Source organism: Pygocentrus nattereri, chromosome 23 (assembly GCF_015220715.1).
Source record: "Pygocentrus nattereri isolate fPygNat1 chromosome 23, fPygNat1.pri, whole genome shotgun sequence".
In the NCBI taxonomy this organism is placed as follows: Eukaryota; Metazoa; Chordata; class Actinopteri; order Characiformes; family Serrasalmidae; genus Pygocentrus; species Pygocentrus nattereri.
The window spans coordinates 32,680,663-32,693,162 of NC_051233.1; the positions used below are offsets into that span (position 1 = coordinate 32,680,663).

Consider the following 12,500-nt stretch of genomic DNA (forward strand, 5'->3'; position numbering starts at 1 on the left):
ACGTGCAAAAGGGCCGGTGATGTGGCAGCTAAACAAACTCCTGGAGCTTCCAAAACCAGTTCAACACAAGCAATTAAAAAAAAAAATGAAGAATTTCAAATTGTTTTTGGAAATACATCCACTGACAGTAGCCGGCTTCACTGTTTACTAACGCACTTGTCTTACAAGCAGATTTCCAGCTTATGTCAACACATCCAGTCCATTTTTCCTGGATACTTTACACTTTTCAGAGGAGTTTATTGAAGCGATAGCGGGAACATTTTCAGCGTTTTCTACATCATCATAACAGATCTGGCACTGCGGTGGGTCATCGTCACACACTGACCTCTACAAACAGCATTAGAGTCCGTCTCTCTCTCTCATTACACAGCTGAGCGGTTTTCGGATTGTTAAAAGGTAATTAGTGAATAAACTCGTTTGTACGGGAATAACAGCCGTGGCAGGAGATGAGGAGGAATACACTTTACAGAGTTTCATTAAAACGACTCCGGACCAGCGGAGTGACATTCACGGATGTTTACGGACGCTGTGGGCAGTTACGGTGATGGGTACTTGAGAACTTGGCAGTGGTGCACAAAAAAGATCTCTCGCATGATTTCCTGCAGAAAATCGGAATCATTTCTCCCTCTTTCACCCACAACTGAAATGTTTAGTCCCGCTCCCACCTGCCCAGTTCAGTCGAGGCGAACTGCTGAAATGAGACGGCCGTCTCTGACGGCTACGAGAATCTGCGTATCGTTCACGTGATCAGCTGCTTCACAGCTCTTTAAAACTGGCTCATATGTTGTTTATATGATTTAGTTCTGACTGTTCTACTTTATTTAGGCTGTTCATTCATTTCTGGGATTTCTCTTCATGTGTGTATGTCCCGCTCCCGCCTGCAGTGCACTGGTTTCCCGCCTACTCCCTCGCACAATACAGCCGGTTGTTTTAAGTTTTTTACAGTGGCAATGATTTAAAAACATCTTATTAAAAAGGATATTTGTGTGTTTTTATATCTGCATATATATTTCCATTTATATCTATGTGCAGTAAATATATTGAGTGTTATCAAAGCTTTTAATTGTTTCAGTTATTAAATTTTGCTGGTCTGGCTGCTTCATTTGACTGACTGGTTGAGCCACCTGACTTTTCAGACTAATTTTAATAAGTTGACTTATTTTATTTTTAAGCTTTCACTGAAAATCATGTTAAACTATTTTATTTAGAATTGTATTAAACTATAGTTTACTTCATCACTGTATATGGTTGGACGGTTGTATCACCTGACATTTTAGACTTTTGGAGGCAAAAAGAAACTAAAATGAATTTTATGAGGACACAATTAAAACTGTTTCACATAAGAGGTATTGTTGAATATTCATATATTTATTAAATTAGAAAAAAGCAGAGAATAATACTTTTTTTTTTGTTATTGTTATTATTGTTGTTAATGTTATTTTTTCCTACTTGCTTTCATCATGTCTCACAGATAATCAGACATCATGTCTCACATATAATCAGACATCATGTCTCACAGATAATCAGACATCATGTCTCACATATAATCAGACATCATGTCTCACAGATAATCAGACATCTAAATTAGAATGTAGACCACCAGAATGTGTGTGTTTGTATTTACGACTCTGTAAGGACCAAATTTCCTCATAATAACGATTTTGTAGTAATGAGGATGTTTTGCTGGTCATTTCCACCAAAAATTCAACTTTTTGGGGGGAAAAACTAAAAGATCCGCCTGCTTACTGTGGTTAGGTTATGTTTAGGGTTAGCACTACTTGGGTACAGTAATACAAGTCAACTTACACAGAGTCATACAGACGACTGTGGGAACACCCCATTAAACAAACATCACAAAAAGCAAAAGTCCCTGTGCACACCTGGCCATGAGCTAATGTTATCTGTGCCATTGGGCAACATTAGCCTGATACACGCTTAAGCTAACAGATTAGAGATTAGAGCAGCGCTGTAGCTGAAGGAATGGTATGAACACACACCCCAGAGAAGGCTTTGACCTTTTGACCTCGGGGTCAAAAAAAAGGAGCCAGACCTGCACATTCCACGCAGTCGTAGAGAGAAATGTTTTCAAAATAATAATTTCTCTCTGTTCGGTTCAGTTTAGACTTTTGAGTACAAAGTTTAGCAAGAAAGTTTCTTCTCCTTCACATTTTACTAAAAGCTAGAGACTTATTCATTCTGCAGTTCAAGTGTTTTTTTTATGTATGTCTATGTGAAATGAAAAATATCAGTCACTGAGGATCACATTGCATAAAATAAATAAATAAAAACATATATATATAAAAAACCATGAAGTAGCTGAATGTTACATAGCTGAGCGATTAATGTTACAAAGTTCAGCGTTTTGTAATTGAACATAACATAGTTGAACATGACACATTTAACTGCTACCTAGTTGAACTTTGGTGAATGAATGTCAACTAGTTTGTGTAGTTAAATGTGACCTAGTTAAACGTTACATAATTTAACTTTGTATATTTCAACGTTACTCAGTCAATATTATAGAGTCGAACTTTTAGTTGAATGTTACATAGTTTAACTTAGAGTAGTTGAATTTTGTAAAGTGGAACGTGACATTATTAAACTTTCTATATTTTAGTGTTACATAGTTCAAATTTGCATAGTTGAACTTTGAATTGAACATTACATTGTGGAACTTTCTATATTTCAATGTTATATAAATAAAGTTTACATAGTTGAAGGTTACATGGTTAAACTTTGAGTAGTTGAATTTTGTAAAGTGGAATGTTAAACTGTATATTTCAGTGTTACGTAGTTGAATTTTGAGTATTTCAATACTATGTAATTGAAGTTTGCTTAGTTCAATGTTTAGTTGACGGTACATGGTTGAACTTTGTAAAGTTGAATGTTACATTGTTAAACTATCATTTCATGGTATATTTCATAGTTGAACATTACATAGTTGGACTGTGCGGGGCTTGTGTGTGTGTGTGTGTGTGTGTGTGTTACTCACCCTGTCCCACTTTCATGATGATCTTCATGGATCTGGTGCTACACACTCCTCCTTCTCTATTCTCCAAACCCTCCAGTGTTCCATTAGAGGTGGCTACAGATTGAGAGAGAAAGTTGATTTTATTTTTGTACCACATTTAAAAGAACGTTTGTTAATGTGCTACATATAACAGCCCCTCTGACAGACAAACAGAGAGAAAGAAAGAGGGAAAAAAAGATTTATGATGTTTCTGATTACAGGTCATACTGCTGAAACCAAACTGGCAAAGAAACCCTGATTTAACTCTATAAATCACACACACACACACACACACACACACACACACACACACACACACACACACACACTTGTGATTGGTGGCAGGGGGTGGGTCAGGGTTTTGCTGCAGATCTGACCTCAAAAATTTGGCTGAAAATGAGTTGAATGTGGTTCTAAGGCACCAAAACGCTTCTGCTCTTGTATACAAGCTTGACATGGTAACAATAGCAGAACCTTTGGTGCTATATAGAACCAGGCCCAGCACATCATCCATCAATCCGAGGAACAGTTTCATCGTGCAAACAAACACCTAAGCCTGCATATGGTTATCTGAGTGTTTATGGTTCTACATAAAACTAAATGTTTTATATGTTTTTACTACATTAAAATCAGCATAATGTGGAATATGATCTCTGTTAAACAGGTTTCAACCCAGTTTTTCAGTAATTTTTACTAAAATTAGAGTATAAAATTGGTCTTAAAGTGTTTAATTTAGTAGTTATTTATTTGTTTATTTATTTGCTTTACCAAAACTGTTAATTTGGTAACAAAAGTCATTAGTTATATTACCAATATAGAACAAATTACACTGTTATTTTTGTTTAGACAGAAAAAAAACTTTTATTTGTTTAAAAAGTTCTAAAAGTATTTTATAAATATGTATTTTTATGAGAAAACAATACATTCAATTGACAGAGGCTTTTAAACTCCATTTATAGCCCACATTTCCCTAAAAATTGGTGACAGGGTGGCAAAAAATTCACATATTTCAGAAAAAAAACAGCACATATTGTCTCAGATTTGCTGAGGTGGGAAATAATATTTTCTTATGTTAAACATTTTGATTGAACACAGTCAAAAAACACCAAAGGAAAAAGTGCATTTGTGGAGTTTTGTGAAGTAAAATGAACTCTATTCATGGAAAAAGGCGCATTAGGTCTCACTGCCTCATTCAGGAGCTGAAGCTCCCTCACTGCTCAGACCTCAGGACTCTGGATATCTTGATATTTTGGAGATGCAGCTCCACATGAGGCGAAGCACAAAACAAACTAATCCTGACGTTGGTCAAAAAGTTCTAGATGGTGGGTTCCGTCAGCTGGGCTGCCACCAGAGACATCAGTGATTGGTGGAGTGAGTTCAAGCTGTGACTTGCTGTGACATCGTTTCAAACACACCCGTTTACTGATGTCAGAACAAATCACACTGAGTTTGACCAGCCTTTAAACATCCAACGGAGTGAGAAAGCGAGGAGCTGTTCTCTAGATGTTCTCCTACAGCTGGACGTGAGAGTAATCTGATCTCTGGGGAATGTGGCCCGAGGCCTGCGCAGCCGAGCCGGCCCGAATAGCTCAAATACTCGAGGACTCGCTCGATAGGTTGGTGCCAGCTTCTCAATTTAATAAGACACAAGAATTGTACCCTAAAATAAACTGCCTCGCCTCGCCTCGCCTCAGAGCACAGCAAACTGCGCCGCTGTCCACTGAAGCTCACCCTGCGTCCAGCGACAAGCAACGGTCAGAGCAACGCGAAGAAGTTCAGCTCAACTTTATGCAAATGAGCAGTGACGCAGGGCGGCGACACCCAATCGGTAAAGACGTTCTAACGTTCTGTGGAAGACCTGCGGTGACCTGGGTTCCCACTGAAATGATAGTTCAGCACAGCCTCACCGTGAACTGAGCTTCATTACAGGACACGATAACCTCACTGTGTTTAATGGAAACTGAAATTCCTGGAGAATCTGCAGCTCATATGACGACCTTCACCAGCTAAACGGCTGAGGCTGGTGAGACAGAGGGAGGGAAGGAAAGAGAGAGGGAGAAAGAGAGGAAGAAGGAAAAGGGAGTAAGAGAAAGAAAAAAGGAGGGAAAGGGAGAAAGAAACAGAGAGGAAGAAGGAAAAGGGAGGGAGAGCGAGAGAGAAAGAGAGTGAAGAAAAAAGGTAGAAAGGAGGAGACAGAGTGACGGGGAGGAAAAGAGGTAGATAAAGAGAGAAAGAAGATAAAGGGCAGCGAGAGAAAGAATGGAAAGGGAGGAGAGAGAAAGAAAAAGAGGGAAGGGGAGGGAAGGAATGGGGAGAGAGAATGAGTGAGGGAATAAAAGGGTGAAGAGAGAAAGAGTGAGAAAGAAGGAAAAGAGGGGAGATGGAGAGTGACAGAGGCAGAGGAAAGAAAGGAAAAGGGGGAGAGAGAAAGAACGAGGAAAGGAAATAGAGAACGAGAGAGGGAGGAAAGCGGGCACGTGTGTAAAAGAGGGAGAAAGAAGGAAACGGGGAGAGAGAGAAAGAAAAAGAAGGGAAAGAGAGGAAGAGAGAGAGACAGGTGGTAAAAGGGGCAGTGAGGGTGAGGGGGGGGGCGATGTCACAGCAGGTAATCTCACCTGTACACATGTATTCAATTTAGCCCCCAATTACTACACACACACACACACACACACACACACACACACACACACACACACACACACACACACACATTTGTCTTGCTATACATATGAGGACATATATGCATAGGTTTCTATTGATTTGTGTGTTACTTTAGCGAAATAACACTAAACCTAAACCTAAACCTAAACCTAACCTCAGTATCCAAACAGCATTTTTTCTGCTCTTTTAGTTTTCAAATAATAAAAGTAATTGTGTTGAAAACAACACCTGCACAAGTGAGGACATAGTCCCATCATAGTGAGGACTTTGGGTCCTCACAAGTATAGCAGTACAAGAACACACTCTCGGGTTATTACCTCCCGCAGACGGCTGCTCATTACGGAGTGTGAGTGAGACGTGTGGACACATGAGAGAGAACCCGGGTCTGCGTGTGTGAGAATGTGACTAATGGGAACCACAACAGATCAATTAAAGAAGGAGAAAAAAGGCACGCATGAACACACACACACACACACACACACACACACACACACACACACACTAATCAATGGCAGCACAAAATCAAACGTCTAAATGTTTCACCATCAAGCTCAATAAGTCCCCTTTTGAAAAGGTAACAGTCTCTAATTGTGCAGAGTCTAATGATTAAATCCATAATTTATCAATTACTTTGATGATTAATCGAGTGATCAAACACAATCAAACATAAATGGATGTAACTGAGCAATAAAGATTACTATACATCATCATTATTGCCAACAAATCAACGCAGAAATAGCAAAAAGGTTGAGAAAATAAAGATTTATCAATTATCAATTATTTCACAGATTAATTAAGTAATCAAACTAAATTTAAACGAAATTAAATCACATTTAAAAGGCCCAACAGCAGGATGAGCAGGATGCTATGTCAGCATACGAATATTCACTGACATCACTAAAATCGATTAATCAAGTAATCAGACATTAACTGAAGGATTAACTGAACAATGTGCATTATTGGCGATTGATCAAGAATGAAAAAAAGGCCAAAAAAGGAAATCAACTACAACAATATGCATTATCATCATGCGCATATTCAATGTAAATATGTAAATGATCAAATAAAAAGGCAATTTATTTAGACTGTAACTTTCAATTTTTATTCCCATAATATATCGATTATTTCAGCGATTAATCGAGACATCTGCAAAAAAAAGGCCAAACAATTAAATGGACTACAACAACATGCATTATTATTATTATTATGTGAATATTCAATGTAATTATGCAAATGACCCAATAAAATGACTATTTAGAATGTATCTTTTGGTTCTTATTCTCGTAGCGATTATTTCAGCGATTAATCGAGACGTCTGAAAACAAAAAACAGCCAAACATTTAAATGGAATACAACAACATGCATTATTATTATGTGAATATTCAATGTAATTATGCAAATGACCCAATAAAATGACTATTTAGAATGTAACTTTTGGTTCTTATTCTCGTAGCGATTATTTCAGCGATTAATCGAGACGTCTGAAAACAAAAAAGCCAAACGATGAAAATTGGCAAGAACAATATTACTATTAACTGACATTTTGTCAAGAAGGCGCATTTTCAAAAATTTTAGTTTTATAAATCGATTGAGTCATAAACCCAAAACAGAAAACATCACCTAATGAGCCCACAGAGGAGTTTTATGTATGACCAGCTGTGCACGTTAATATTAATGCTCTAATTACTGTAATTATGGATGTATAACTGTGGTTATGCAGATAATTTCACACACAGAAACATGAGAAGAAGTGAAAAGCAGAAATAAACGAAACCCAGGAGCAGAGCAGGGCTTCGAGAGTGGGCGTGTGATTTGGGGGGGGGGGTGGCGATGAGTGTGGTTGCTAAGCGCCTGTATGATGTCATGCGAATTAAGATGCACGCAGTGGGCGGGGTGCCAGTCTCCCCTAGCCATCACTGTGCCAACCTGTCACCGTGCCAGCCCCTGAGCAGCTCCATGCCAGGGCAGTACGACTCAATTAGAGCTGGCACACACACACGGGCGCATATGCAGCGATCTGACCAGAGCAGCTACAGCGTCGGACCGCGGCTCTCAGAGAGTCATCTAAATATGATTAATCTCAATATGATTCAGGAACATCTACCTTAGATCTGCACTCACTGTCCACTCTATCAGCTCCACTGACCGTATAGCTGCACTCTGTAGTTCTACAGTTACAGACTGTAGTCCATCTGTTTCTCTGATACTCTGTTACCCTGTTCTTCAGTGGTCAGGAGCCCCATGGACCCTCACAGAGCAGGTACTGTTTGGGTGGTAGATCATTCTCAGCACTGCAGTAACACTGACGAGGTGGTGGTGTTAGTGTGAGTAACCTGGTCTGAGTGGATCAGACACAGCAGTTCTGCTGGTGTGCTGGACTGAGAATAGTCCACTAACCAAAAATGTCCACCCAACAACGTCCTGTGGGCAGTGTCCTGTGGGCAGCGTCCTCTGGGCAGCGTCCTGTGACCACTGATGAAGGACTAGAGGATGACCAACACAAACTGTGCAGCAGCAGATGAGCTGTCGTCTCTGACTTTACATCTACAAGGTGGACCGACGAGGTAGGAGTGTCTAATAGAGTGGATGGTGAATGGATCTAGAATCGAGCTTAGAATTGCAAAAGTGGATCGCGTGAAGAATTCTAGGACCAGAGTAAATGTCCTGGAACACACCAGAAATATCAGAACCACACTGAGAATTGTAGAACAACAGAGAACATTCTAGAGCTGCATCAGGACCTTTAATGCTATATTCATTTCTTGAATCATATAAACAATGTGAAGAATCACGCTGAGCGTGCACAAGGGGATTCTAGAACCACACTGCGTTTTAGAATCAAAGTGAGAATTTTCAGGCCAGTTTGAGAATTCTAGAACCACCATAAGTGTTATAGGACCAGACTGAGAATTTTAGAACCACAGTGAGCGTTATAGGCTCTGACTGAGAATTCTAGAACCACAGTGAGCGTTATAGGCTCTGACTAGAATTCTAGAACCACAATGAGCATTATAGGCTCTGACTGAGAATTTTAGAACCACAGTGAGCGTTATAGGCTCTGACTGAGAATTCTAGAACCACAGTGAGCGTTATAGGCTCTGATTGAGAATTATAGAACCACAGTGAGCGTTATAGGCTCTGACTGAGAATTCTAGAACCACAGTGAGCGTTATAGGCTCTGACTGAGAATTCTAGAACCACAGTGAGCGTTATAGGCTCTGACTGAGAATTCTAGAACCACAGTGAGCGTTATAGGCTCTGATTGAGAATTATAGAACCACAGTGAGCGTTATAGGCTCTGACTGAGAATTCTAGAACCACAGTGAGCGTTATAGGCTCTGACTGAGAATTCTAGAACCACAGTGAGCGTTATAGGCTCTGACTGAGAATTTTAGAACCACAGTGAGCGTTATAGGCTCTGATTGAGAATTATAGAACCACAGTGAGCGTTATAGGCTCTGATTGAGAATTATAGAACCACAGTGAGCGTTATAGGCTCTGACTGAGAATTCTAGAACCACAGTGAGCGTTATAGGCTCTGATTGAGAATTATAGAACCACAGTGAGCGTTATAGGCTCTGACTGAGAATTTTAGAACCACAGTGAGCGTTATAGGCTCTGACTGAGAATTTTAGAACCTCAGTGAGCGTTATAGGCTCTGACTGAGAATTATAGAACCACAGTGAGCGTTATAAGCTCTGACTGAGAATTTTAGAACCTCAGTGAGCGTTATAGGCTCTGACTGAGAATTATAGAACCACAGTGAGCGTTATAGGCTCTGACTGAGAATTATAGAACCACAGTGAGCGTTATAGGCTCTGATTGAGAATTATAGAACCACAGTGAGCGTTATAGGCTCTGACTGAGAATTCTAGAACCACAGTGAGTGTTATAGGCTCTGATTGAGAATTATAGAACCACAGTGAGCGTTATAAGCTCTGACTGAGAATTATAGAACCACAGTGAGCATTATAGGCTCTGATCGAGAATTATAGAACCACAGTGAGCGTTATAGGCTCTGACTGAGAATTCTAGAACCACAGTGAGTGTTATAGGCTCTGATTGAGAATTATAGAACCACAGTGAGCGTTATAAGCTCTGACTGAGAATTATAGAACCACAGTGAGCATTATAGGCTCTGATTGAGAATTATAGAACCACAGTGAGCGTTATAGTCTCTGATTGAGAATTATAGAACCACAGTGAGCGTTATAGGCTCTGACTGAGAATTCTAGAACCACAGTGAGCGTTATAGGCTCTGACTGAGAATTCTAGAACCACAGTAAATGTTACAGAACCATAGTGAAAATGTTAGAACAACAGTGACTGTTATAGGACCCTAAAGAGAATTCCAGAACCACAGTGAGTGTTACAGGACTACAATGAGCTATCTAGAACCACAGTGAGTGTTACAGGACCCTAAAGAGAACTCCAGAACCACAGTGAGTGTTACAGGACTACAATGAGCTATCTAGAACCACAGTGAGTGTTACAGGACCACAATGAGCTTTCTAGAACCACAGTGAGTGTTACAGGACCACAGTTAGAACTCTAGAACCGCAGTGATCGCTGTAGAACTGCGTTGGGAATTGCAGGATCACGGTCAGCAGAAGCAGACTGTAGAAGTGTGAGCTGGCAGATGGTGGTGTTATGGCTGTGTGTGTGTGTGTGTGTGTGTGTGTGTGTGTGTGTGTTGTCCTGCAGTGATCATGTTGTGAGAACTGAATCAGAGGACACTGAGCACAAGGGCAACTTTCTACCCATGTCTAACATAACAACAAACAAACAAACAAACAAATGGGAAACAATAACTGCGCATTGTGTATATAAACACTGACCTGCCCTCACTGTCCACTTTATCAGCTCCACTGACCACACAGGAGCACTTTGTAGTTCTACAGTTACAGGCTGTAGTTAAGTAGTTATTGATGCCTTTGTCGTTACCATGGTAACCAATGCTTTTTCCTGATAAATGTAAAATGTTGTACTTAATGACTGTTTTGACCAGAAATGAAATATATGAAGGGTGTGTGTGTGTGTGTGTGTGTGTGTGTAACTGAGTAAAGCATCTATGTTCCTCTGTGGTCAGTAACCTTTGAGCTGGCGAACATGGGAAATGAGAACCATAACGTCCTTCGCTCGCTCACTCTAGAGCCTGAGCTCAGGTTGTAGATGTGGCGTGTTTTAGTCGTCGGTTTTCTCATTATTTACATTATTTATGAACATTTATGGCTGAAACAGTAAAAACCACCTAAATCCATTGTTTACAGCACCAGCCGCACTCATATCACTGCACCACTGCACACCCCACGACTCCATACGGCCCTTCAGACGTTATTACCTCAGACCCTTTTCAGACCCTTATTACATAAACACAAACATTTTACACAAAAAAATTTTAGACAAACAAAAATTGTTGCTGTTATTTATGATAATAAAAAAGATCGATGTAAATATTGTAAACTAATCACTGAAAGAGATTCATTATATGTATGAACGTAACTAATGACACTATCCTTCTCTGATTTATGATATTCTTCTTCTTAGCTTTTATTTTTCTGGCAGATTTTTATCCGCTAACTCTTCCCGCTGGTCTTGAGATATCAACATCTTTCCAACTTCGGAATGTTTGGCCTGATCCAGAATGTTTGGCCTGATGCAGAATGTTGGGCGTCTGCACCACTTTTTAATTGGACGTAGTTTTATTTCAGTGGCGAACTTTTTTCCCCACAGGAATGAATGGGGTGCGAAAGTTTGTGCACCCAGCGTATATCACTTTCATAGAAATCCATTAGTAACATGCTTATAACCATGTAGGACTCCATAGCAACCACCAGCAATCACCTAGCAACCATGTGGGATACCACAGCAACCACCAGAGATACCATAGCAACCACCTAGCAACCATTAGCAATCACCTGGGATACCATAGCAACCACCTAGCAACCACCAGCAATCACCTAGCAACCACGTGGGATATCATAGCAACGCCCTGGCAACCACCAGAGATACTATAGCAACCACCAACAATCAGCTAGTAACTATGTGGGATACCACAGCAACAACCTGGCAACCACCAAATATACCATAGCAACCACCAGAAATTACCTAGCAACCACCCAGGATACCACAGCAACCACTTAGCAACCACCAGCAATCGCCTATCAACCACATGGTTTACCACAGCAACCACCTAGCAACCACCAGAGATGCAACAGCAACACTTCAAAATCCACTCGGGATGCCATAATAACATCTTAACAAGTTTAAGCTGCACAATCTGCATTTTCTTCAGGAAGTGCACTGATCTCGTGATGTTTCTGCAGTATTGTGTCAGATTTGATCACCGAGTCATTCTGAATTTTCATTTTATCATCACTTCATTCTGGATATGGATCTTATATAAAAAATGCAGTTTATTATTTAGCAATAGATGACTTACACAGTTGTAATTGCTTTTAAATGTACCCCAGTTTGGATTTTATATTGTTTTGTTGGCCAAAATAATTAATTTAATGATAAATAACAAAAATTTATTTTTTAGCCACATAGTTAGGCAGATCTGAAATGTAGAGAACAGACATATATTAAATATAATATATATATATATATATATATATATATATATATACACACACACACACACACACACACACATATATATATATATATAAACAAGCAGATACAATAAGGGTTTCATTTCTAAAGTATATTCATTTTAATCTGAATTAAAATGCAAAAATCTGAATGTTATTGTACCGAATTTACATCATACCATCTGAAATTGAATTTTACGGTTAATGATGTACAATTTGATGCACAAAATTAA

The 12,500-nt window shown here is 39.5% G+C and overlaps 1 protein-coding gene across 1 annotated transcript in view; it reads right to left on the reverse strand.

The window, feature by feature from the left end:
* Positions 1-12,500, reverse strand: part of efnb1 (ephrin-B1) — a 76,974-nt gene that overhangs the window by 6,667 nt on the left and 57,807 nt on the right. The window contains exon 3 of the mRNA XM_017684699.2: positions 2,993-3,085. Within this exon, the coding sequence (XP_017540188.1) occupies positions 2,993-3,085 (93 nt within the window). The remainder of the gene's footprint in view (positions 1-2,992; positions 3,086-12,500) is intronic.